The sequence below is a fragment of the Topomyia yanbarensis genome, chromosome 3, assembly GCF_030247195.1.
Source record: "Topomyia yanbarensis strain Yona2022 chromosome 3, ASM3024719v1, whole genome shotgun sequence".
NCBI classification, from domain to species: Eukaryota; Metazoa; Arthropoda; class Insecta; order Diptera; family Culicidae; genus Topomyia; species Topomyia yanbarensis.
The window spans coordinates 127,687,670-127,715,520 of NC_080672.1; the positions used below are offsets into that span (position 1 = coordinate 127,687,670).

At 39.6% G+C, this 27,851-nt stretch overlaps 2 protein-coding genes across 2 annotated transcripts; both read right to left on the bottom strand.

Moving 5' to 3' along the window:
- Position 1: 1 nt before the first annotated feature.
- On the bottom strand, positions 2-18,976 carry LOC131689609 (alpha-N-acetylglucosaminidase-like). The gene is made up of 4 exons (XM_058974819.1): positions 18,707-18,976; positions 18,465-18,649; positions 17,222-18,410; positions 2-701 (listed from the first exon to the last, which is right to left on the bottom strand). Exons 1-4 carry the CDS (start codon positions 18,929-18,931, stop codon positions 9-11), a joined length of 2,292 nt encoding a protein of 763 aa, XP_058830802.1. The 5' UTR covers positions 18,932-18,976; the 3' UTR covers positions 2-8.
- A 3,449-nt stretch (positions 18,977-22,425) lies between these two features.
- Positions 22,426-27,594, bottom strand: LOC131687202 (uncharacterized). Its single transcript, XM_058971253.1, has 2 exons — positions 22,890-27,594; positions 22,426-22,817 (listed from the first exon to the last, which is right to left on the bottom strand). Exons 1-2 carry the CDS (start codon positions 27,592-27,594, stop codon positions 22,426-22,428), a joined length of 5,097 nt encoding a protein of 1,698 aa, XP_058827236.1.
- Positions 27,595-27,851: the final 257 nt, after the last annotated feature.

The following is a 27,851-nucleotide window of genomic DNA, read 5'->3' on the forward strand; positions in this document are numbered from 1 at the left end:
TTTCCATACTATCCATTTAGCATCTTCGTTGTTTTCTTTTGCACATTTGTCTTTACCCTTGGCAAAGCGTTAAGTTTCCCTCTACGCTGACGCCATAAATGAAACAATTCTCTAGCGATCATCAACGAATCTCCTTCTGCTTCCACCGAGTACCGTTTGTTGTCGGTATTAAATGGTAGCTCTACCACTCGAAAGATTTTATTCTTTACCTTAATTTCGTTGATCGAACTGTTCGATGCGACAGCCCATTCCAACTCTTGCAAAAATAATTTCCAGCGAGGAAGGAAAAAGTCCTGCACCATACCGGCCCACTGTTTGTTGGCATAGTCCACAATTTGTCCCTGTGGTCCCCAGAGTGTAATTTGGTTTCGCGCGTTGTACTCGTATTTTTGACGTTCCAGGCTAGTTTGTCCCATCGCTCTGGCTGATTCCAACCATCTTCCCAAAAGGAAATGGGTATCGGATCTAAGCAACCGATCTATGTCGACCAGAAGCTCTTGAAAGAGATTTGAGGAAAGCTGTAGCGAAGTCAAGTTTTTCGATTGGTAGGCTTCCATTATCATTAGGTAGATGTGATCGGCTGTGTTCTGGAGAAATTGGCGAGTCACATCAACAACGTCGGCGCGAAACAGTGCGTTGGTAGCGTTCGATTCTAGCAAAAGTTCAACACCTTTGCTGAACAGTGTTTCGTTGTACCAAATCTGAAAAAAAGAAGAACGACAACGTGCATTAGTTTCATATCATACATGAAAGGGAATGACGTCAATGCATTGATTATGCAGTCAATCCGATGCATAACATCATTAATTGCAGTTATTCAGACTATCAATTAAACCTTCAAACTACCAAGCCCTCTTCGATACACCAAAATCGACGTTCAATTGGCCATAACTTTTTTTCTGTTTAATCGATTTTGATTCAGTTTTTTGCCAAAGAACCGGAAATTATTCCAATTTTCGAAAATGCTTTAAAAATTGTATTCGGAGCTACGACCCCGGAGTAAATCCAGATTGCAGTGGGGTACCAACTTTTGACCATTTTCAGTTTTTCATAAATATTTTCAAAAAAAACGCTAGAATTCAACATTTTTCGCCAAGAATTTGTTAGAAATGATCTTCTTACATAATAATTGCACTTCATATATGAGTAATACGAATTGGCCAGTTCCTGGGAGCGGTTCCCAAAAGTGGCCATTCATGAGCTTACATTGCATATGTTTTATTATAACAGAAACCCTAATTTATTTCAACAAATCTTATCAGATCGTCTACTTAGTATAACAAGCAATTAATTAAATAAAGGTTTAATATAGATTTGCCACTTTCGGACCAGTTCCGGGAATTCCGGAACACGGTTCCCAGGACGAAATTTATTTTTATGATAATCATGGCATGCGGCACATCAAAAAACATCAACTCGATGATCAATGAAGAATGCAATCATATACGAAGGTACACATGTGGACAATTTATGACCAGTTCCGGGAATTCCGGAACACGGTTCCCAGGACAAATTTTATTTTTATGATAATCGTGGCATGCGGCACATCAAAAAACATAAACTCGATAAAATATGAAGAATGTAATCATATACGAAGGTTACCGGACACATGTAGACACTTGATGACCAGTTCCGGTAATTCCGGAACATGGTTCCCAGGTCAAATTTTATTTTTATGATAATCATAGCATGCGGCACATCAAAAAACATCAACTCGATGAACTATGAAGAATGCAAACATATACGAAGGCATCCGTACACATGTGGACCATTGATGACCAGTTCCGGGAATTCCGGAACACGGTTCCCAGGACAAATTTTATTTTTATGATAATCGTGGCATGCGGCACATCAAAAAACATCAACTCGATGATCAATGAAGAATGCAATCACATTCGAAGGCATCCGGGCACATGTAGACACTTGATGACCAGTTCCGGTAATTCCAGAACATGGTTCCCAGGTCAAATTTTATTTTTATGATAATCATAGCATGCGGCACATTAAAAAACATCAACTCGATGATCTGTGAAGAATGCAATCATATACGAAGGCATCCGTACACTTGTGGATCATTGATGGCCAGTTACGGGAATTCCGGAACACGGTTCCCGGGTCAAATTTTATTTTTATGGTAATGATGGCAAGCGGCACATCAAAAAACATCAACTCGATATACTATGAAAAGTGCAATCATATACGACGGCATCCGGATACATACGGACACTTGATGGAGAGTTTCGGGAACTCCGGAACACGGTTCCCAGAACGAATTTTATTTTTATGATAATCGTGACATAAGGCACATCAAAAAATATCAATTCGATGATGTATGAAGAATGCAATCATATACGAAGGCATCTGGATATATATGGACACTTAATAGAATTCCGGGAATTCCGGAACACGGTTCCCAGGACAAATATATTTTTTATGATAATCATGGAATGATGCACATCAAAAAACATCAACTCACATACGGATACTTGATGGAGAGTTCCGGGAATTCCGAAACACGGTTCCCAGGATGAATTTTATTTTTATGATAACCGTGGCATGCGGCACATCAAAAAACATCAACTCGCTGATCTATGAAGAATGCAATCATATACGAAGGCAACCGGACACATATCGACACTTGATGACCAGTTCCGGGAATTCCGGGACATGGTTCCCAAGACCAATTGTATTTTTTATGATAATCATGGCATGCGGCACTTCAAAAAACATCAACTCGAAGAACTATGAAGAATTCAATCATATACGAAGGCATCCGGATACATACGGACACTTGATGGAGAGTAACATAACCAAACAAATCAATTCGATGATTTATGAGGAAAGCAGTCATATATGAAGAAATCCGGACACATGCGGTCTATTGATGTTGTGGTTCCGTGGATTCCGGAACACGGTTCCTTGGCCGAAATATTTTTCTGTAAGATCTGTAATGTATTTAAAGCAAAGCCTTGATACTACACTCCTTTACGTAATTTATTTTTTAAAGTTTTACCCAAAATAGCGCGGTCGCATTTTTTGATTTTGAGCTAACGCTCTCTTGTCCAAAAGTCATCCTCGTGTACTTGCAGTAATTCGCACACAGTGATTGAGTGCAAATATCAACGAACCACAAAGAGATAAAATAGAATTGGATAGTATTCTTTTACCACCACACCCCTCTCTTAACCCACATTATTGACATTTTGTTTTGCGCTGGCTTTACCCTCTACTCCTTCTACTATAACATCACCAATACCATACAATGGTAAACTTCATATGTGTGATAAACGATAATTTTTCCCCGTTGGTGTGGTGAAAAAAATTATCGTTCATCACCAGCTTCTCAACCTCATCTTTATCCCATTTTAGTGCCAATTTGATTTGCCTTTTTAGGAAAATATTTCTCAGCGATCATAATCAATGCTGAAATTTGTGGGAAGTCAAATGAGAAACTCATAAGTAAAATGTCGCAGTATAAGTAACCACAAGTCGCCACAATAAAGTTATTGTTTGTCTCCGTTTTCTTATTCATACTAGACATGTTTGTAGACATGGTATTCAGGAGTGACATTCAGTTTATACGGGACATGTTGTGATGGAAGCCCAAATTTGGAGCGATGACATACTCACATGCGATTTGCTATACCACAGATAACAGACGTCTAGGCTAGAACAAAATTTCTTCAAAAACCTGTGTAAACTTTCAAATTGATATACGTTGAAAATCCGTGTTTCACTATTGCCATCTGCGCAACTGTTTGCTACACGTGTTTGACAGCTGCACTCTAGCTGCATTGTAGTGATCACTGCGCCATCTGCAAACGTTTGCCAAACATGTTTCAGATGTCTGATTTATTCGGAATTTCAGCAGCGGGTATTTACACACGATTGAAATCGAGCCTAAACGTCTGTTATCTGTGGCTATACTAATTCGAACAGCTTAAGAGCAACAAAACAAATGCTTTTCTGCTCCAGAGTATTTGTTTCGTGTACTACGGTTTCATTAGCAATCGTTCCTTAAAGAAAGGAAAATAAAGCGTGTTCCGGAACTCACGGAACCGGCCATCAAATGTCCGTGTCTGGATGACTGCTTTCTTCGTAGATCATCGAGTAGATGTTTTTTGATGAACCACATACCTCAACTCAAAACAAACAAAAAAAAAACTAATAAAAATGTCGTCCTATGAACTGTGTTCCGGAATTCCCGGAACTGAGAATCTTGTGTCCGGGTGCCTTCATATATTATCATGTTCATCTTGGAAAACAAAATTCGACCCGGGAATCGTGTTCCGGAATTCCTGAAACCGGTCATCAAGTGTCCTCTTGTATCGATGCCTTCGTATTCTTCATAGATCATCGAGTTGATGTTTTTTGATGTGCCGTATTTCGGAATTTCCAGAACTGGCCATCAAGTGACCGTATGTGTCAGGATACCTTCGTATATTATTGCATTCTTCATAGATCTTCGACTTGACGTTTTTTGTTGTGCCTCATGCCATGATTATCATAAAAAACAAAATTCGTCCTGGGAACCGTATTCCGGAATTCTCGGAACCGGGCATCATGGGTCCGCATGTGTACGGATGTCTTCATACATAATTGCATTCTTCATTGATCATCGAGTTGATGTTTTTTGATGTGCCGCATGCTATGATTATCATAAAAATAAAATTTGACCTGGGAACCATGTTCCGGAATTCCCGGAACTGGTCATCAATGGTCCACATGTGTACGGATGCCTTCGTATATGATTGCATTCTTCATAGCTCATCGAGTTGATGTTTTTTGATGTGCCGCATGCTATGATTATCATAAAAATAAAATTTGACCTGGAAACCATGTTCCGGAATTACCGGAACTGGTCATCAAGTGTCTACATGTGTCCGGATACCTTCGTATATGATAACATTCTTCATAGTTTATCGAGTTTATGTTTTTTGATGTGCCGCATGCCACGATTATCATAAAAATAAAATTTGTCCTGGGAACAGTGTTTCAAATTTCGAGAAACATTGTTTATTGAGCCTTTTAACAAATATTGAAAAATGGTGCAGTTTGTTTGAACAGAAAAAAGTTCTTCTGACAAAAAATAAGTGAACGTATAAATGTGGCACACACTATAGGAACTGCATCCATGGTACGATTTTCCCGTGAAAAAAAACAGCGAAAAGCGTGTTGTTTCAAGAAAAGGTGTACAAAATCTTTGTTACTTCGAAAAACTATGCAATAATGCATAGAATTTTTTCGGTAAATAAATTCCTTATGAAAGAGGAACTAGTCCACTTTCCAATATCAACAGCTTTGAATAAACCAAGGCTGACGAAGGCAACAATTCATTCACCAATTGTTTACACTGGGCACAGTTAAATCAACGCTCATTTGCCTGCATTTGATTGTTTTTTGAGAGAATAAGAGATAACTCTTGGCTCATTGGATCCAGGCCTAATCTTGAATAGTGCACAGATTTGGATGTGTGAGGTTGTATTACAATCGTGGTTCGCAGTTTGAATTGTTTTAACCACAGTAGAAAATATACTAATACCCCAATGATATATTTACATCGCTTGTTGATATTTTTAAAAAACTGTTATTTGAATATATAAAAGAGTTAGAAAGAATTGCTCATACAGTGCGCAACCGCATTTAAGATTCGCGTATCCCCCGGCCAATTTTATTTGGTTTTACTTTTTAGATTACTTAAAACTAGTTTATGTTGATATTGATTTTTTTAAATGAAACTAAGGAGATTTTATACCTATACACAAGGAGGTAATATAATTTTCGTAAGATTAGGGGGTCATTTAGTTTTTATGGCAATATGGTTTGACAATTTTAGCAGGGAGATTATTGGATCAAATAATTTGTAACTAAGGGGGACAATTATTACAACTATCTTAAAAGTGAGAAAAACTATAGGGCGTGATTGAATTTTGTAAAGATTCGGGGAGAATAATTAGAGTTATTTTTATGTAGTAGTAGAGTTGGGCATTTTCAACGAAATTATTTTATATAATAGTTAAAACTACAAGAGACAGGAAGAGCTAAATACTTCGGAAAGATACTTTGGGGGGGTAAGAGTGATACTTCTGGGTATATGAGTCAGGGGAGGGAGGGTGGTCAAAGATGACAGGGGGAGAAAACTATAAACTTTGAGTTTCAGGCAACGAGAGATCAACAGCATAGATTACAGACTCGGGTAGCCTTCATCAGGAAGAATCATGTACTGGGATACTGGCAGACGATTTCGTAGTACGGCTCAGATGTGGATTGGCAACACTACGAGTAGCGCGTGTGATGTTCGTGCTCTAGGTCCCGTGTTTGTTGGCCCATTCGACAAAGATGTTTTGTGCCGCCTTGGAGTCTCATCAAATCATCGTGGGTAAATGGTACAGGGCACTTCTGGGAATGACAAGAAAAATAAAAGGGGCTGTTAAATTTGTTTATTAATCGTTTTTAAGAAAGCGTATACAAGGGACATATAGATGAGATCACGGCTTTCCAGTACATCTCGAACCGGGATGTTGGTTGGTCTTCCTCGGGCCCGCAGGGTATCTATTAGCAGAGACCTGGCGGAACTGTATTCGGTGCACGCCCAGAGAAGGAAGTAGGAAGCAGTGAACTTGGATGTTGGAATCAGTTGCGGGCGTATGTGGTCCGAAATTCCACAAATCTCGTATTTCATGGATGTGTCGAAGAAAACAGTAGATTTAGAAGTATTTATGAAATGCACACGGTTGGGATTGTAAGAAGAAGGATTGATATTCTGCGCCATGTAGTCAAAATACAGGGGCATGAAATAGGTCTGAGAATTGAGCTCAAGAAACCTTTCGAAATTTTCAATCACCATCGGGATCAAGATATCTCATCGAATGAGCAATCGATATGAGAGTTCCCAAAATCGATTTTTCATCAGTAGAACGCCCGGCAGGACTTCGAGACTCATCGTATGGGTCGAGTGCATGCGCCCTAAGGCGATACGCAACCAACGATACTGAAATGTTTCGAGTCTGATGAAACGTGTGTTCGCCTCGGAGCGAAAGCAAAAGCTTCCGTATTCTAGAACCGACAGTATCGTTGTTTAACCTAATTAGGTCTCCTGGGTGGGCACCCCATCATGTTCCGGTTATTGTACGACGAAAGTTGATCTTTTGTTGGCATTTTTGTTTCAGATACCGAATATGGCATCCCCAAGTACCTTTCGAGTCAAACCAGACCGCTAGATATTTTACTGTGAAGACCAGAGCGATAGTTGACCCATTAATAGAATCTGTAGTTGTACTGGTTCACGCTTCCTGGAAAGTACAACTAGCTCAGTTTTTTTCATGGAGAACACGATACCCAGCCTAATAGCCCAGGTAGAGAAATTGTCCAAGGTATTCTGCAATGGTCCTTGCAAATCGACAGCTTTGGAACTTGTAATAGAGACCAAACCATCATCTGTAAGCAACCTTAGCGTGCAGAGATTGACAAGACATTCATCAGTACCATTCTCGTGAAAGTGGTAGAGGAGAGGGTTTATATATGAACCCTGGGGAATGTAGCTAATTCGTGATGTAGATAAATCATCATGCGAAAAATGCATATTTTTTACAGACAAAAAGCTTACCATAAAGTTGTTTAAAGTCGGTGAGAGACCATGCTGATGCAGCTTCTTGGAAAGAATATTGATAAAACGGAATCAAAAGCGCCCTTAATATCTAGGAACACTGATGCCATCTGCTCTTTGTTAGCATAGGCCTTTGGATTTCGGTTGAGAGCAACGCAAAACAATCGTTCGTCCCTTTGTCTTTGCGAAAACCAAATTGTGTATCTGACAGTAAGCCATTTGCTTCAACCCAATTGTCGAGGCGAAACAAGATCATTTTCTCGAACAACTCTCGGATACAGGACAGCATCGCAATCGGTCAATACGAGTTGTGGTCGGAGGCTGGTTTTCCTGGTTTTTGAGTGGCGATGACCTTCACTTGCCCCCAGTCATGAGGGTAATATTCCTCAAGAAACTTATTAAATAAATTCAACAAGCGTCTCTTTGATTCTGTCTGGCCCTGGATTTTTATTGTTACGGGGCGGAATCCGGACAAACGAAATCGGATATCGGTTTGAATATTCCACACTCTCATTAGTACTCTTTCGGTTTCGCATACGTCGGGCTGTTCCCCAAAGAGTGCTCATCGATGTTTCTCTCGTTAATCCGTCGACGAACCGGCGCCAATAACCGCGTTTCATGGCTTTCATCAAACTCATTCATTCGCTTGTCTAACGTCGCGTACTGTCGAAAACTAGCGGTTACCCGTCGTTCCTGTGTACACGTCTGAGCACTCTTTATCCCACCAGGGATTGGGAGAACGTTTTTGTACATTCGCGTCGGGTACTGGCTTAGTCTGAGTTTGATTCGCGCTGTCGAGAATCAAGCCAGCCAAAAAGCTGTACTCTTCCTCCGGAGGAATTTCTTGAGTAGATTCGATGTTGTCGGATATCGCGGCAGCATAGCTCTTCTAATCGATATTTCGTGTGAGGTCATACGAAATATTGATTGATTCCAATGGTCTTGAGCTGTTGGTGATTGAGACTACGATCGGCAGATGGTCGCTACCGTGGGAATCAGGGATTACCTTCCACGCACAATATAACTGTAGCGAGGTCGAGCAAAGGGTTAAATCAAATGCACTTGGACGCACTGGTGGGGGAGGAATCCGTGTCATTTGGCCCGTTTTTAGAATTGCTATATTGAAGTTGTCGAATAATATCAAAATCGTGGAAGTTGAGATCTATATCGAAAGTTATCCAAGTTTCACATAATGCAAATGCATCGCAACTCAAACTATTTACTAAAATTTTGAAGGAATCGATTTTCGGGATGATACTTCTGCAATTCCACTGTAGAACAGTGATCAAATCCGTGAACTCGTTCGATGAGTTAGCCATCGAAGGATACAATCGCTGAAAGGAGGGGCCACTTAGCAGTCAACTGCTTCAAAAATGTCACTGTAGTGAGAAAAGCTAACAAAGACTTTTAATAGGATCAGTTATATTGAGAACTTTTATTATCCAGTCCACAATGTCCGAGAGTTTGATAATTCCAGTGCTATGATTATTCTCGAACTGAAACAAAGAAACATTTGGGATTTTTGATGTTCCTGGAAGTGCTGGGAACTCCTTCTCTGAGCTTAATCCTCCGAGACCAGGAGCTACTTGCTTCGGTTTGGTTGCAACACTTCCAATAGATGTCACTTTCGGAGCCCCATCAAGGGATATCTTCTGGCCTTTACAAGTAACTTTAGGAGAGGAAATTTTCCTCCTCATCCTATAACTTCTCTAGTAGATGTTCCCTTTTGTGGGTCATCAGCCTCGCCCTCGTCAGGAGGCAAGTGAGCATAGATGTTTGTTGAGGATAGTGACGTAGCTTTCTCTAGCATTTCTGCGAAAGAACGTTCGGATCGTCCCGCAAGGGAACGTTTTAGTTTATCCCCGCGTAGTTTGTACGCGGGACATGCCGAGATATCATGCAGATTCTCTGCACAGTAAGGACACTTCTCAGCATTCTGCACCAATCATCCACATGATTCTCACCGCATTTTCCACAGCGGGTCTTATTACTACAATGGGTGGCTGTATGACCCAATTGTTTACACTTAGTGCAATTCATGACCCGCGGTACAAATAGACGGGCAGGTAGACAAACCTTGTACAAGAGGATGTAGTTCGGCAAAGCGGTACCAGTGAAGGTCACCCGATAAGAGTTTGATTGGGGGTATGTTTTTGAACCATCCCCCGCGACTAGAACTGAGTGCAAACGCAAACTGCAGCAGATCCTCGCATATCAAACTCTCATCGGTGACAACGCTTTCAGACTGTACTTTTACAGTTGGAATATACACATAATAGTCCTTCGTAAAGTGCTCGCAGCAAGCAATATCTTTTGCCTGCTTTGAGTTAGTCAACACGACCCTGAGCCTGTCTGAGCGGACCTTTTTTATTTCGGTCACAGCGGAGAATCGTTCCGTCAGGTCTTTCGAAATCTGTAACAGATTCAGCGACTTTGTTTTGGGCGGAAAGAAGACCACAAAGGGAGCGGTCGAGAGCTCTGGATATTGTTTGGGTCGGGGAAGAGCCTTAGGAGTCGATTCGATCTCCATTTGGCCAGTAGGGAGCCATCGACACCGTCAACGCACGGGGTAAACACCCGCGCAGGCGGGAAAAAGCCGTAAATGTATAAAAAAGTAGATTTCACTTATTTGTATATTTGTTTCCCACGACGCACCAGTCCAGCTTATATAGCCGGTTATTGTTCAATCCTCACTTTGCGAACAAAAGGCTGATGAATGCGGCCTAACGGTTAACACACGCACAAGTGACGAAAAAGTCCAAAACCTCTAAGAGGCAGAGAATGCGCAAGGGAACGCGGATTAGCACTATTCTTTGTCGCACGGACTGGAAACAAAACACTTGTACCTCGATCGAGCGCTCGAAAACGAATCACCTGCAACCTTTTCTGGATCACTTGAAAAGTACATTCTTTTTTTTATTTTGCGGCGCCGTGTTATTATTCATTGTGGTATAAGAGTCGTCGAATTTTTTAATAGTATTTGTAGTATTTTTTATACTAATAACAGGTTCGTCAAATGGTGAATACTTTCCAGTATTCGCCAGCTTCTAGCTCGTGCCACAGCTTTCTCAGTAATTGTGTGTCACAAATCGGGTCCTATATATATGCTCCCAAACGTCCCTTGGTGAAAGTGCTGCCAAGATGCATCTGCCTTAATTTCAAATTTGTGAAAACAAACTACAATCGTCATCATTATCTTAATGACCTGGTGACCGAACTTTCCGGATAACCCGAATCATAATTGAATGTGTTTTAGATTTACAGGTTACTCGATCTTAGACAGCCGGTTCCCAACCTCTAAGGACGCCCACCGCACGCGCATCTTCCTCAATTGTGCACAGCCAGAAAGAGCGGGGTTCGTCACGAAGTAGACGGCCTCTTTCAGGTTCTCTGCTGATCATAAATTTAACTGGTTTATCTTTCGTCATTCCGTATTACAAGCCCAGCTCACTGCATCTGCGCCATTCTCCATTTTCTGCTGTGCTGCCGAGTATTGAACGTAGAAATCTTCTCCCAAACAAACCGAGCACTCGATACCCTGCTTCCTTCAACATCCATGTCTCATGGCCATACAGAGCAACAAGGAGTATCAGCGATTTGAGTAAAGTAAGTTTTGCGTGCATCCTTAGGCTGTAAGACTTCAGCTGACTACGTAAACCATATTCGCAGCAGCAACATGCATTTTTCCTTTGCGGCTAACATCGTTATCATATGTCACTAGCGTTCTAAAATATATGAGATTGTTATAACGTACCCCATCGATTTCCACCGCTAACCCAACACGACCGTCACATTCTCTACCAGCTACCAAGTACTTTATCGTGTTAGAGTTTATAGTCAGCCGATTCTTGCATCTTTTCTTTTAAAAGGCAACAATTCATCTTCCACTGCTCTGTGATCAATGCGAATGATGTCGATGTTGATCGTAAAGCCAAGAAACATGTGAGATCTCGTGATGATAGTTCCGTTCCTTTGTACATCAGATCTTCGTATCGCTTGATTTTATCCCATCCAGCGTCATACGAATCAGCTTAAGGGACCGTTCATATACCACGTGGACAAAAAAAACCTTTCGTTTGAAGCCCCTCCTCCCCCATCGTGGACAAGCGTAGACAATTCCTGTACCCCTACCCACTCCCTACGATGTCCACGTGGACTTTTCAAAAAAATTTCGTGCGATTTAAAAAAAATTGGTTTTTCAGAAAAATGTTCAATGTGTCGGACTACTGTGATGCAGGACTTAATGAAAAGCGTTCAATCTTCAACCAGAGAATATCATACTCTTCTTTAGTTATTCATGAAATTTCCATGGGAATATCTTATATCTGGGCTAATTATGATTCTACGTTTTAAATATTCATCATAATAAGACAAAATTGAAGTAAGCCATGGATTCTTGAATCGGTTAGTAATTTCAACCACAAGCTTTGAAATCCAATTTTTTCCTCGGATTTTGTTTCGCATGATTTCCTCCGATTTTTCGATGATAGAGACCATCACACACTATGCTGTTATAAGTACTTTGACTATTTCAAAATTTTGGAAAAATTTGAAGATAAGGTATGGCTAATTTATCTCATTTTCTTATAAAAGATAAAAATGTAATGCTCAACCATTATCTGGCACAGTTCATTTCATTTTACTGAATCATATGCCGCCTTGAAATCCACAAACAGATGGTGAGTGATCAAGTTGTATTCCCGGAATATATCCAGAATTTGTCACTGGGTAAACATTTGGTCCGTCGTTGATCGTCCTTCTCGAAACCCGCTTTGATATTCGCCGACAAAGCATTCAGTCAACAGGCGTAGTATCCTGAAAAGCACACGATTACCTTGCAGGCGGCATTGAGGATCGTTATGCCTCGAAAGATATTATGTTCGAGTTTGTAGTCCTTCTTGAAGATAGGACATTCAACCAATCCGAAGGCATTCTTTCTACCATGCAAATCATCCCGATTACGCAGTGGATTGCTTCTCACAGCCGATCACTTCTTAGATTTTCAGAAGTTCACCCGAGATTCCGCCCTTCCCAACTGTCTTGTCGTTTTTATGCTCTCGGATAATCTTCCGTCTAGAAATCAGTGAACACAAAAATGTTGGTTTGTTTACTCGTTGGTAATCGCCGGGCCACTCACTCAAAAATAATCATTCGGTCAAATAGCGTACGCTACTGCACGAAACCAACCTTCTTTAGAACACTTATTAAACCAGTTGTGTTATTGACTAAGCTGTACCAACGTACCCGTAGCACGTAACTGGAAACACCTTTCCAATGGAATTAAAAGATTGAAAACACAAAGTAGACTTGAGTTAAAGATATTTAAAGACTATCAAGTTGTTTACAGAAAAAGTTCAATAACTTTGTAACAATTGAGATTTGATATTTTGTGTAGAATCGAGAGATTCTTAACCATGAAACAAACACTCTGTATATGACAGAGCTCCCTAGTTTAATTCCAACATACTCCCACTACTTCAAGTGCGTTCGGAAGATCATCTCAGTTTAGAGGAATTCCACGAAGATCCGTCCGAAAATAATTAAAATCCTGATCGACCATCTTGGATTCCTATGAAACTTTACACTTTTCATCGACTAGGACGACTAAACATTTTCCACAATCAGTAAGATTATTTTGACTCAAGAGCAGTTTTTTAAAAGGGCGTAAACGTTTCTGCGTACATTAATTTCAATTTGTTTTGTTCGATTACTGTATAGCATACAGCAAAATTTTCTGAGGACGAGTTTGAGAGAATGAATGTTAATGCTCGAAAAAAATGTTGTGCCATTTTTCACAAAAACAAAAATTTGCGTTAAAAATTTAAATGGTAAAAAAGCCATTTTTTCTGATTATTTATATTTTGTCAATAAAAACCTCAAAAGAAAAGAAACATTTTGAATGTGATTGTATGATGGAGAACTTATAGGTAAAAAAGTTTTTCTAACTTTATACATGTTTTAAATTTCATGCTAATTGACATACAAAACTGTAATTTTTTTACAGAGTATAATTCCAACTCTCATTTTAAATCAAAATGTATTTAACAAAAATCTTCCAAAATGCGATAGTTTTCGAGATATTTGGAATTTTGTTCCAGCAAAAACAGTTAATTCGTGTGATTATGCCCTTTTTAAAAGTTATTCGCGTCACCCAATTACAAAATGTCAAAAATCTAATGTTTATCGTTTTAAAGACGTAAAAGAAACTTTTTCAGTGTATTTAGATCAAGGAGAAGCTTTCAATATTTTTTCCTAACAACAACTTTTGACATATTTTTTATAATTCTTACTATTTGCAGTCAAAAATACAATTTTCTTTTTAAAAATGATTCTAAACGCTATTTTAAATCAAAATGCTAGCAACACATTTTTTTTAAATGTTGTAGTTCTCGAGATATTTCAAATTTTGTTTTAACAGCATAATTCTTTTGTTTTATTACGACCTTTTCAGAAGTTATTCGCGTTTCACTATCAACAATAATAGCATTTCCTGTAACTTTCTCTTTAACATCAAGGTGATATTGTAAAGCATTTGAAAGCTATACGAAAACAAACAAAATAATATTCAACCATAGGGTCTTATGATTAAACTAAATAGTTCGATCATATTTTGGTTGTTTTCGCATAGCTTTCAAATGGTTTACAATATCACCTTGATGTCAAAGTTAGGGATCATCCATAAATGACGCAGCATTTTTTGAAAGATTTTTAACACCCCCTCCCCCATCGTAGCATTTCGTCACAAACCTCTAAATAGCCCCCCCCCCTCTGGTGATTACGTAGCTTGACGGTACCCCCCCCCCCTTGACCCCGTAATTTTTTTTAAAGAATGGAAAAATATGATAGTTATTCCCCTTTAAAAAAGCTACGTAGCATGCCATGACCCCCTATCTCCCTGTCGTCACACATCATCACAAAATACAAAACTCCCCCTCCCTCATATAATGCTACCTCATTTATGGATGGTCCCTGACATAAAATGTTATGGGCCTTTTGAAAAACTTATTATTGTGGATGGAGAAACGCGAATAACTTCTGAAAAGGTCGTAATAAACCAAAAGAATTGTGTTGTTAAAACGAAATATGAAATATCTCGAGAACTACAACATTTCAGAATTTTTTTGTTACTAGCATTTTGATTTAAAATAGCGTTTAAAGTCATATTCAAAAAGAAAATTGTATTTTTGACTGCAAATAGTATGAATTATAAAAATATGTCAAAAGTTGTTGTTAGGAAAACCTTTTTTTTTTTGAAAACTTTTCCGTGATCCAAATACATTGAAAAAGTTTCTTTTACGTCTTTAAAACGATAAACATTAGATTTTTGACACTTTACGATGGAGTAACGCGAATAATTTTTAAAAAGGGCATAATCACACGAATTAACTGTTTTTGTTGGAACAAAATTCCAAATATCTCGAAAACTATCGCATTTTGGAAGATTTTTGTTAAATACATTTTGATTTAAAATAAGACTAAGAATTATATTCTGTAATAAATTTACAGTTTTGTAGGTCAATTAGCATGAAATTTAAAAACATGTATAAAGTTATTGTTAGAAAAACTTTTTACCAATAAGTTCTCCATCATACAATCACATTCAAAATGTTTCTTTTCTCTTTAGGTTTTTGTTTCTAAAATATAAAAAATTAGAAAAAATGGGTATTTTTACAATTTAAATTTTTAACACAAATTTTTGTTTTTGTGAAAAATGACACATTTTTTTTCAGTGTATATTTTTTTCGCACATAAATTTTCATTCCCTGAAACTCGTTCCCGGAAAGTTTTGCTGTATAAAATACAGTAATCAAACAAAAAAAATTGAAATTAATGCACGTACAAATGTTTACGCCCTATTTGAAAAATTGCTCTTGTATCAAAATATTGCAACTGTCAGAGAAAATAATGGAGATTCATAAACCGAACACAATTTCAAAGTTTCGTTCGAATCGACGATGGTCATATTTTGTGGTCGGCCAGTTTCTCATGGAATCCCTCTTTAGTCCATTGAGACTGAGCAATATGTATATAGTTTTGTTCGATCTTATCCGTCGTTGCTATTCCCGTAACTTTTAATCGTCAACAGACGCAAAAATAATATAAATTCAAGCATTTCACCCGCACTTTTCGTGATAAATGAAATTTGAACAATTACTAAAAAATCAAATAGAAATTTGTTGAGTAGGAAATGCCGCCCCCTGATTTTGCCGCTCGGGGCGGTTGCCCTCTTCGCCCCTCCCCCCCTTAGCGCCGCCACTGACACAATGTAAAGTATGTCCAGGAAAATTTTGCTCGAAAAACCAAGTCAGTTCTTCTCTACTTCATATATATTCATATCATCAATGTAATTTAAAATTAATGGAAAATGATAGCGCGGCTGCAGTATGAACCATGTGAATGAGTGATGCAACAAGTAACTGCGACTTGAGCATAGTAGAGCATGCTTTGAGATTTGCATCTCGATCAAGTTCAAATTAACCTTTTACTATTTAGAAGCTTTAGCGATAGCTATTAAGTAAATAAACCAATTAAACAAGAATTTAAAACATTCATTCAAACACCTTAAGAATCGTAATTTTTAAGAACTCTTCTGAATGCATTCTTTAATAAATGAGTGCATGATGAATAATTCTTAAACAGATATGGAAGTCTTGCAATAAAATTTACTAGTATGAAATTCAAATTGTGTTAATATTTACAAACAACTTTATAAAACCACATCATATTATATTGAGCAAATTACAATAAATCAAAACCACCTTGGTTTAATCGTAACTAAGGAATACCCTAAGTACTCAAACTATTTCTGTTGACAAACAAAGTATCTGCGTTGAAAAGTTTATTAAATTCACTTTTTCGAGCTGAGGTAAGTTGGTGGCTTTTCAGCGTTACATATTTTTATTTCTAAAATTAGAGACAATGCGTCAATCATTTTAATAAATTTCAGATATGTTGCCAACCCTCTGCCCTTTCATATAACTACAGGACTGAGGACAGGGACTGTCCGGGTTTTTCGATGCAGGACTTAGCATTTTTCGATGCAGGACTTAGCATTGATGTATTCTTAAAAGGAAAAAAGCTATTAATGTATGTTGCACGTGGGTGACACGATCTGTCTTCTTCTGGTTGTAACGAATGTAATACAAACCATTCAATACTACTCTATTCCTATTTTGAGTATGGGCAGATAGTCCAATTTACGATATAGTGTTACATTTACATATGATATGGTCCCCAATGCTTTGGAAATAGCCAATAAAATAAAACTTTTTGATTTCTATCAATTATCCTATATCGTCACACCCCTTTGTGCTATAACCAATACGGTATCCGAACAGAAAAGCCGAAATAAAATTCCCTTCTTGCAAATAAAAACATATTTGCTGTTCCGGAATCCATTCAAATACTCTCGCTTGTTTATAGGTCTCAAATTGTCAAAGTAACTCTGATTGGCTCGTTTCTTAAGTGGGATTATTTTGAATCTTTTCCATACACCGTTTATCATACATAGAAGAAATCGCGGTTAAACTCTCATTAATGCGAATCGTTCGAGTACGGGTTAATAAGGGTCACACACCAAGTCATGTCAAATGAACTAGTTTAAAAAATACTTACCCATGGATAAAGTTTCAAACTAGGCCGTCGATTAAACGTATATTTGCCTCTCATGAGCTCTAATCCTTTGAAAGAGTAAACCGTTGACTTAAACACACTCCACGCATCCTGCAGATGTTCGTCGTCACTCCCATACCGACAGGCAGCGTATTTCCGAAACCAGTGTTCCGCATCGTTTATGTCTGAATTCCATCCCATCTCCAGTGCAAATTCATACAAACCATAGTTCTGGTTGATCCCTTCAGGTGTTATTCCAGTTCCAATCATGGTCATATTCGCATTAGTCCTGGTCTCACGAATCCTTCCGAACACAATATCAACCGATCCGAGCATTCCCAGAGTCCCTCCAAAATTGCTCAACATACACCACACGAACGGTTGCCCGTGATAGGAGTTGGTCCTTACGTACTGCGGGAATTGCTCCGACTGCAAGTCCAACACCAGCATCCGCCCAATGGGAACTGCCGTCAGGAACGCCTTAATGGCACGATCGCTCCAAAATGGATTTTTCACAAACATCCACCCTTGAAGCAGCCAAACAGCAAACGGGTCAACTGTCACCATTGCCTGATAGATACCGTCAGCAGCTTCAGCCAAATACTTGGCACTGGAAGATCGTGGTTGAATCTCGTTGAAAGGATCGCTGAAATAAATGTGATCTGTTCCGTAGCGAGCAATCGTCTTCTCCAGAAACATGGATCCTATTTCCTGAAACAGTGGGTCAACTGGGTCCAAAAACAACGGACTAGCGTATTGTGGAGGGAATCTGTTCCAAACTTCTACCGGGCTAAGTTTGGCCTTCGGGTAGAGGCTCCCAAACTGAACTGGCAGATGACCAGCGAATGCTGGAAGTGCTAAAACCATACCCAGCCGACGCATTTGCAGCACGATCCGTGACTGTAGCACAGAAGAAAAATTCATGAAGTGCTCCGTTAACGGGCCACCCCAACCTCGTATGTTACCCATGCGTTGCCAAGCGAAAAATCCCGGGCCGGAGAGATGGTTATCGATTTCCTGCTGAGTGAGATTGAATTCACTATACACTTCTGCCCAAATTTGTTCCTGAAAAGGTGCCAAACTCAGCGTAATCCCCTGCAGTGCCATCCAGTCGATGTGCCGACGCCATTCCGTCCACGTCCACCAGGTAAACGAGTAGGACCATGTACAAACATTTTGGTAATATATTATGCTAAAATCAAATGGTCAAAGTTCAGTTTATTTATACCTCATTGAAAACATGTACCTGCTAATAGCTTCTACGTTAACATCCACATCTGGAAGGGTGTGTGGCAAATTTAGCTGATCACCATTCCATGAGATTTGACATCCACAGAAATATTTCAGGTAGTGATAGAAACCCTTTGTGGCAGCCACTCCGGTGGAACCAGTGATGATCACTATTCCGTTTGTTTCGTCGTTTTTTAATAACTATAAATTACATTTTAAATAAAATAAACACACACACACTTGCAAATAAACACGCACCTTAAATGAATTTAATCTCAAACTACCGTCAACGAATACAGCAAACTGCTTCGCTCGTTCCGGAATAATTCTACCGATCAGTTCAGTGGCAGCTAATTGCTGATCCTCAGAAGCAGTTTTGGTTCTAACATGCTGCAGGATGTGTGCACTAAAACTAGGGCTGCTCTCGATTATTAGCGAAGTTGTGAGCGTGAAACTGAAAGCAATCAACTGATACAAATTCATAATCGCATTCTCGGCCAGGAGCACGCAGCACTGTCCCTCAACTATCGGTGATATACTGATCTTATACCGGCGAGTGCCCATTCGAAATGTGCTTCGTTTGTATTAGCTTCGCGGGCGGCCATACAGCTTGTTCGTTCCATATCGGTTATTATCAATTGACGCGGTGAGACTGTAAACTAAACAACTTATTTCTTTGTAACTCAGTATACTAGCTTTGAAAAGTTGGTTCAAGTTAATCCTACATAGACGAGAATTCCTACCGGAAGATTATAACACAATGCAAATCTCATATTTTTGCTCGATATTTTTATTTTATTTTGAACCGAAGCTACAATGAGCTGGAGTATAACAAAATCATTCAACCGATGTGGTTGCTATAATTGTGCTTTGAATTAAAGAGGTAACGCTTAATAATTTGCAATCTTGTGCATAAGGGCACAAGAATTAGAATGTGTGATACTTTACTTAATCATTCCGATTATAAGACGACATTAATTCGATTATTTAAGCATTTTTTATAGTTTAAGATTTTTATTTTTTTTTGTATTGTAAATGAGAATTTTTTAATACAATTTTTAGAGCTTAAATCTGCGATTTTTTTAGGAAAAACGTTCCCGAAAGCAGGAAAAAGTGATTATTTAATCAATCAATCGTTAAGGTACGAGGAATTCTCATACACTAATGAAATTTTCTGAATTTTTGGATTTTAATTGATCTATTGGGCTTCAATCGTGGTCACCGCAAACCTATTAAATAACAAAGAGTTCCGGGGAAATAGCCATAATTCCGCCAATTATCAATATATTTTTATAAACTTATGCTTGTTTATTTCACTGAAAAATGTATTACCAAAATACTATAAGTTTGACGTGATAAAATCATTCCTTTATGCATGTACGTAAATTCAAACTTTCATATCATTTTCCTCACAAAAAGGTTGTTAAGTTATTATTTCTAGAAGAATCGAATTCTCCTGAACAATTAGCAACTTCGTAGAAGTACATAAATTTTACTTGTTTAGCAAATAACTTAATTCAAAGTGAAACATATTTTCACAAACAAATCAATTACGATTGATACCAGCTACAACGTTATCATAATTTTATATTCTTAACAATTACTACGAAATTACGTAAAAATACAGAAATTTTGCTTAATAGACCTTTCTCGTCAGACCGAACCCTGATTTTTTATATTTTTAACCTGTATATTTCACATTTCTAAGAACATCGCCGTTTAAATTAGAATTTTAGGATCCTTCCTGATTTTTCCACGATTTTTTAAAATTCTCAAAATGCAAGAATGTTGAATATTTTTTTCACCAATCAAGAATGGTGAGAGTCGAAATATTCGTTTCGGCAGCACTGTTTCTTCATATTTTTTTTTTGAATTTTTGACAACACTGTTAATGAAGTGGTTAATTAGGTTTTACACCAACCGACATAACCCAAAAAAATGAGCCGGATGAACTTCATTTGACAATTATCGGTGGTTTGTTTACATGGGTATCGTTCCGCCGAACGATCTTTCGCCGCAGAAGGGGGTGCTGGGTCTAGTTAGAAGCGTCCTGCGGTACAAGCCACTTCTAATTCTAGACTAAGTATAGTTTGTGGCACCTGCGTTACAAATACCACACGCTATAGCTTAATAAGCCGGGAATTCCTCGTCCAGTTAGTATCGTTCTGCGTAACAAACCAATACTAATTCTGGTCGTAAGACAATTTGCTTCCCCGCTTGCGTTACAAACAAGGAAGTAATTTGACTTTGGATTTAACAAGGTGGAAAACCAACGAAGAACTCCAGGGTCTGGACACGAAGTAAAGGATTTTCGACTGAGTGAAGTGGTACTTTCGACTGCTCGATTTCAACTTGATTTTATTATACAATTTTTTGGTTTATATACCTACTTTCCTAAGCTAGCTATTTACAAATAATCGATTTTTGAATCGATTTCATTTAGATTTGTTTTGGTACAGAATGTTAACAATGAATATTGTTGTCAACTCTGCACAAATGTTTTATTATCCAAGCCACCGCGCGAAGTCAAATATCGATATAATTATCGTCTTCGAATGCGCTGTGACCGGCAGTGGCACCGAAAATGCCGATGAAGCATATATGACCCTTGCGTGAGCGCGCATTGACTCATCGTTGGGCGCACTTGAATGTAATTTGATTTTCCTTCTGCCTCTTTAGGTCAGAACGAACTGTTCTATGTTGCGGTGGTTTGTTTTGATTCTGCCGAACGGTTTTTTTTGTGCTCGCTGCGAACAGCTGTTTGTGATTTTGCGTCGGCGACATATTGCCCCCCGTAAGTCTATCCCATAGACCTTACGAAAAACTAGCCGACGCGCCGATGGTCATCTTGCTTGTCGAGATTTTCGATGCCTATCTGATTATAAAGGTTCATATAATATTTACTTTTGTTACCTACTAATGATTTATGTTTTTGGAGCCTAGTTTAATATTTGATAAATGATAACGTTCCTATCTTTTAAGTTATTTTTAATATTTGTTTAAGTTATTAATGCACTTGCTTTAAATTTGTGTAACACTATTTGCAGCTGTTGTTCGTGGAATTATTCTCGGTGGTCGTCTTGGAAGTGGAGTTGGTCTGCTCGATGTTCTAATGGTGTAACGTCGACTGCCTTTCTTATAGTAAAGGGCGCTGATTATCGTGGCCACAACAAGTACTGATGATACCGCTGCTACTATGACCGGAACATGATGATTTATCGCCTTTGTTTCAGGATCGTTGTGATAGGATGAATGGGTTGCAGCTATCGGATCAAGTTCTGTTGTTTCCCAAGTGTCTTCTGACGCATTGAAATTGTCGTTTTTCCATTGAGGTATTTGATCGTGGCGTTTGAAGTATATTTTTTGTTGCTTTGAAGTTCCGCCGATGCTAGCGTACGTTACGCTGTGCTTGGTTCGTATTTCACAACCAGGATCTAATTTTACAACCGCTATGTTGTATGAGGTGAAATTCAATTCCTTATTGCAGAGTATCGTGATTGTATAAAAGTCCCGCATTTGGTACGGGTTTGATGGTCATACTGGACGTTGTATTTAAAGATAGTACTGCTGCTGTAGTGACGAGCATTTTTGCCCACATGTTTGGCCTAGCTCGAATAGTTTTCTTTTTCGGTTTGGTTGGATGAGCGGCTTTGTGCTTTTCTGCTAGTTGTTTTACTAGCTCTATGTCGATTTTTTGTCGCTTACCCCAATCTGTCATATTTGCCTTTGCATTTGAGCTACTATTTTGCGGGAAGACGTCTTTTCGTTTTGGTGATATTTCCTGTATGTGACCGGTGAATACCGTATCTGCCTTTACGTTTAATTTGGCCAATTTTACAGTTGGCCTAACTAATTTAGAGGTTTCAGTGCGAACGACCGCAGACCTTGTTTGGCCATCCTGCGCCTTCCTTACTTCGGTTATAATTCCTTTATGAAACTTCCCTTTCCGTTGTTCGTCTGGAAAAACAACGACATCATCAGGCTGGAGTGGTTCTGTGTTCTGTTTCCATTTTTTCTCGTTTGTTCAGTTTAGGAAGGTATTCTGTACTCCACCGATCCCAAAATTTAGTAGTTGCCATTTGAGCCTTTTTCCAGTGTTCTCTTGTTGCCTCGGCTCGCGACGTGTCGTCGAGTGAAGGATACGTTCCTCCTGCGCATCCAATCAAAAAATGATTTGGTGTCAGAGGTTCATCATCGTTGGAGCTTAATGGTATATGTGTCAACGGGCGACTGTTCAGGAGATGCTCTATCTCGATTAGAGCATTCCTAAGTACGCTCTCCTTGGGTTTTGATACTGGCCATAGCTTTTCGTTTAGTAATTTTTTAACCTCTTGTATCATACGTTCCCATGCTCCTCCAAAGTGTGGAGCTGATGGTGGAATAAAATTCCATTTTATTCCTTCGATCGCTGTTCTGATTTATAATTCCTTCATCTGATTACTTGCGCCAACCATATTGGTGCCGTTATCGCTGTACATTTCACAGACCTTGCCGCGCCTGTTTTGTAAGTTTTTTATGCAGATGAGAAGCGCGTCTGTACTTAAGTCGTCTGCTAGTTCCAGGTGTATAGCTCGAGTAGCCATACAGGTGAAGAGTGCACCCCAGCGTTTTTCACATCTTCTTCCTACAGTAACTTCCATTGGTCCAAAGAAGTCTATACCGGTGTGTGTAAATGGTTTTAAATTTGGAGTGGTGCGGCAGCTTGGCAATGTGCCCATTTTTGGAGGGTGAGGGCTTGCCTTCTTGTTTCTGCAGAGTTGACATCTTGCATTCACTCTTTTTACTGCCGCCCTAATCTTGATTATCCAGAAATGCTGTCGTATTTGAGCTATAACTGCTTCCGTTTCACGGTGTAGAAATTTCTCGTGGTATTGTTTTATGATCAAATTCGTTATATGTCCCTTGTTTGGTAATAGTACTGGAGTCATGTTTTGTATTCGTCCGCTGATTCGGATGAGACGGTTTTCATCTAATGCAAGCTCGTGATCTGCTACAGAGCTGTTCTGGTAAATACCTTCGCCGTTGATCAGAGCCACTAGCTCGGATGGAAAAGCTTCTTGCTGTGCTTGTTGTAACAATAGGATTTCTGCTCGCTTATAATGATCAGAAGTAATTGTCTCATCATATCTGGAGTTTGATACTTTCGTCCTCAATTTTTCCATGTATTTGAGCCAGTAACAAACTACCTTCTTTAGTCGTCCCCAATCCGAGCACCAAGTTGTGTGCATAATAATGTTCGCAGGTTGTATTTCTTGAACGCTGCAAACCCTTTTTTCTTCTGAAGTTTCAATGACTGCACCTTTCTCCTTTGGCCATGATTCCACTTTTGTATTTAGGTACGTCGCTCCTGTATACCATATAGATTCCGTAGGTTGGATGTTCCGTGTTGCTTCGTCTGCCGGATTCATTCCTGATGGTACCCACCTCCATTGGGAGATCGTTGTGTCGTCGAGTATTTCGCTTACTCGGTTGGCTACAAATGTTTTATACCTGCGATGGTCACTTCGTATCCAGGAGAGTACAGTGGTGCTATCTGTCCACATGGTTACGTTTGTAATATTCAATCGAAGTTCCTTTAAAACGGTTGTTTTCAATCGTGTGCCTAACACCGCGGCTTGAAGTTCTAGCCTTGGAATTGACATGGCTTTATTTGGTGCAACTCTCGTTTTTGCTGCTATTAGGCTTACGCCGTATCCGTGTAAGGTTTCTGCTCGTATATATGCTGCCGCGGCAAACGCTGATTCTGATGCATCAACAAAGATATGCAATTCCAATGATTTTGCGTCCGGTATGTTGGGAGAGAAACACCTAGAAATTCTCAGATGTGATATTGTGGATAGTCTATTTGTCCAAATCGTCCAATCTTCCATTAATTTCGTAGATATTTTCTCATCCCAGTCTATACCTTCTTTCCAGGCTTGTTGCATTAGTAATTTACCTCCAATCGTAATATGCGCTATTAATCCAAGAGGGTCGAAGATTCTGGCAGTTGTTGAGAGGACTTCTCTTTTGGTCGGTATGGCGTTGGACTTGAAGTCTGCTATTCTATACCCAATTGTGTCTTGGGTCGTGTCCCAGTATACTCCGAGGACTTTCTCTGATGTTGCAGTTTTTTCAATAAATTCCTTTTGGGTGGATTGTCTCGCGACGTTGCGTTCAGGTAGAACGTCCAGCATTTCGGCATCGTTTGAAATGATGTTTCTTAGTGTGAAGTGTGCAGCTTCATGAATTTTTATAACTCCGAACGTGACTGCACTGGCTTCCTCCGCTGTCGAGAAACTGTCCAGATAATCGTCAACATAGTGTTGTTTTATAATGGCGTTCGCTGCCACCGGATCGCAATCTCGGTAGTTCTCTGCGTTTGCATTCTTTACTGCTTGGGCACATGCAGGTGAGCAGGTTGCTCCAAACGTCATTACCTGCATTACGTAGTGTCCCATGGTATTTGAAGCCTTACCGTCCCTCCATAAGAATCGTTGAGCCTCCTGATCCTCTTTGCGTATTTTAATTTGTGAGAACATCTCTTGGATGTCTCCTGCTACTGCGCACTTTCCTTCTCGGAATCTCAGTAAAATTCCAAAGAGCGATGTCAAGTTATCGGGACCAGAGAGTAATTCAGTGTTGAGCGATAATCCTTGTACCTTGGCAGCTGCGTCAAATACAAGTCGCGGTTTTAAAGGTGTTTTATTAGGATTTACGACAGCGAAATGAGGCAAATAGTATGTTTTATCGGTTGTTAGTGTTATCTCGTTTGCTGTTAATTTTCGTGCGTATCCCTTTTCAACGTATTCCTTAATTTTATCCGTGTACCATTGGGCAAACTCAGGGTTTTTCCTCATCTTAGTTTCAGTGTATTCTAACCTCTTTAATGCTCCCTTGAAGCTTTCTGATTTTGGCATTATGGGCCTGGCTTGTTTCCATAAAAGGCCAATTTCGTATTGACTCCCGTCATACTTCATTGTTTCTTTTATCAATTTTTCAGCTCGTCTATCCTCCTCGCTCTGTTGGTTAGTGGTGCTAACCTTAACGCCAAACTCTTCCGTTGAGAAGTATTTCCTCATTTCTTCTCGTAGTGAGTCTTGCTCCTCTACTACACAGGAATATATTTCTCCTTGATGTCGGGAGTTGGTCCTTCCGTAAATGACCCATCCTATTGGTGTTTTAGCGGCAACTGGACCGACTTTGCTTGCTCTCTGTTTTGTTGCTGTTAATAGTCGGGGATGATCAAGTCCAATAAGTAATGTCGGCTCAGCATTCTCGTATCCTTGAATAGGAAGGTTTTTAAGATGGTTGTAGTTTTCATGAAGATCCTTGTAGTCAAGCGTCTGTCGTGGTAAGGATAATTTTTTTACTGTACGTACACTTTCCATTTGGTATCGAATTTTGTTGTCGCCTGATATTTTGAAACATACGCTTTGGCTTTCGTTATCTTCGTGTACGGAGTCATTTGTCCATTTTATGCATAATGGTGATACTGGCCCTTGCAAACCTAAATCTTTGGCCAAGTCGTCGAGAATTAGACTGTTCGATGAGCCGTGATCCAAAAATGCGAAGGTTTCTAATTGTCTTCCTTGCGCATAAAGTGTAACCGGCAGTATTTGGTAGTAGACCTTATTTCTTTTGGTAGCGTGTATGTTAGTGCGTACAGCTTCATCTTCTTGTTCCTTCGAGGTGGACGATGTTGGAGCTTGCGCATCTATTTCTTTCACTTCCTTCTTATCTTGGTTCTTCTTGTTGTCTTTTGAATGTCCTGAAGGTTCCTTGATTTTTTGTTTTGTTTCCTCCTTTTGGGAGGCTCTTTTTTCATCATTTGTTTTTGGTCTGACGTGAAGAAATGTGTGATGATGTGCTGTACATCCTTCTGTTCTGCAGTTTGGCCTCATTTGACAGTTTCTAAAGGAGTATCCTTGGCGTAAACAGTTAAAGCACATGCGTTTCTCTAGTGCCAGTTCTCGTCTTTTTTCCACACTCATCTTTTTAAAGACCGGGCATGCTACTATCCAGTGTTGTTGACTACAACAGGAACATTTGGCTTGGGATCTGGATGTTGTTTCAGCGTGCATATTGACTCTTGATTGGCGCTCATTTTTCGGGTTTTCCTTCTCAGATTGACACACCTTTTGTGCAATAAGAAGTGTTGCCCTTTGCTGTTGCGGTTTCAAAAACTCGTGTAATTCCTTTAGTGTGAGTTTTTGCCGTGGTCGTCCTTCTTGCGGAATCATTGCTTCTGCTTCCTTGTCCGCCCATTGTTCTCTTAAGTTCAGTGGTAAGCGGCAAACAAGTTCAGCCATCTGCAACGGATTAGTTAAATAATCCTCGCACTGTATCATGGACATGTTGGACACCAAATTTCCGAGAGTCACTACGAAGTCCACCATGCTTTGAGGGTATTCCATGCGTGGGTTCCGTAACTTTGCCAAATCCTTCCATAGTTCGTTGTATATAGCCAACGGTTGTCCGTAAATACTATCCAGAGTTTCTACTACATGTTTCTCGTTTCCTGGATCCATCAGCAAGGCACTTACGTGTACCTTTGCTGCCTTGCCTAGACTTGCCATAAGTCTGTTTATATTGTCGGTATCGCTGAATTGACCTTCTCGTTTGCTTTGTTCGTAAAGCCGTTTGAAATTTGGCCAATCCTTGTAATTTCCATTGAAAACTGGGAGGGGTGTTGCTGTTTGCCTCCTCAGTAAGTTTGTAATTTCATCCGGCAATTTGATTGTCGGAGCCATTTGTTGTCCCGCTTCGGGGTCCATTTTTACTTGGTGCATTTTGGTTGCCATCTCAATCATGGCTTTTTGAAATGCCTCATCACGCAATTTTTGGCTTTCCATTTGTGCCTCAAATTGGCGTCTTAGCAACTCTACAGTGTCTGCTGGTCCGCGTTCCTTGGACACACTCCTGGTAGTCTTCTTCTTTTGATCCTCCAGCTCCTTTCTTAGTTGCTGGAGCTCCATTATTTCCTCTTTGCACTTTGGGCAGTGCCAGAGGTCCTTAGTGGAGGGTCTTTTCTCAAGTTTGGTGCAGGTCATGTGGAACCAGTTCCAACACTTTGAGCACTCGACCATCCATTCGTCCGCGCTGTCCTTATCCTTGCACAGGCGGCAATTCCCATTCGGGTTGTGCGCGTATCCTCCAGATGCCATCCTTTAGATCCGCTTTCTCTTTCGGCTTGTTTTAGGTTCACTAGTGATATATCGCACGGTGTGATATATATTGTGATATCTTATTCAAGCACTGTTTGTTTTCACCGAATCCGCTATTGGCTACGGATACGCCTTATTAGCGATTTTGTAAGTGACGCGTATTGCAATGCGTATTACTGTCCGTTATAAGCTACGGACACGCTGTGTTTCTAGCGTTTTTCCACCACAGTTTGTAGGTGTTCGCTTAATGTTTTATG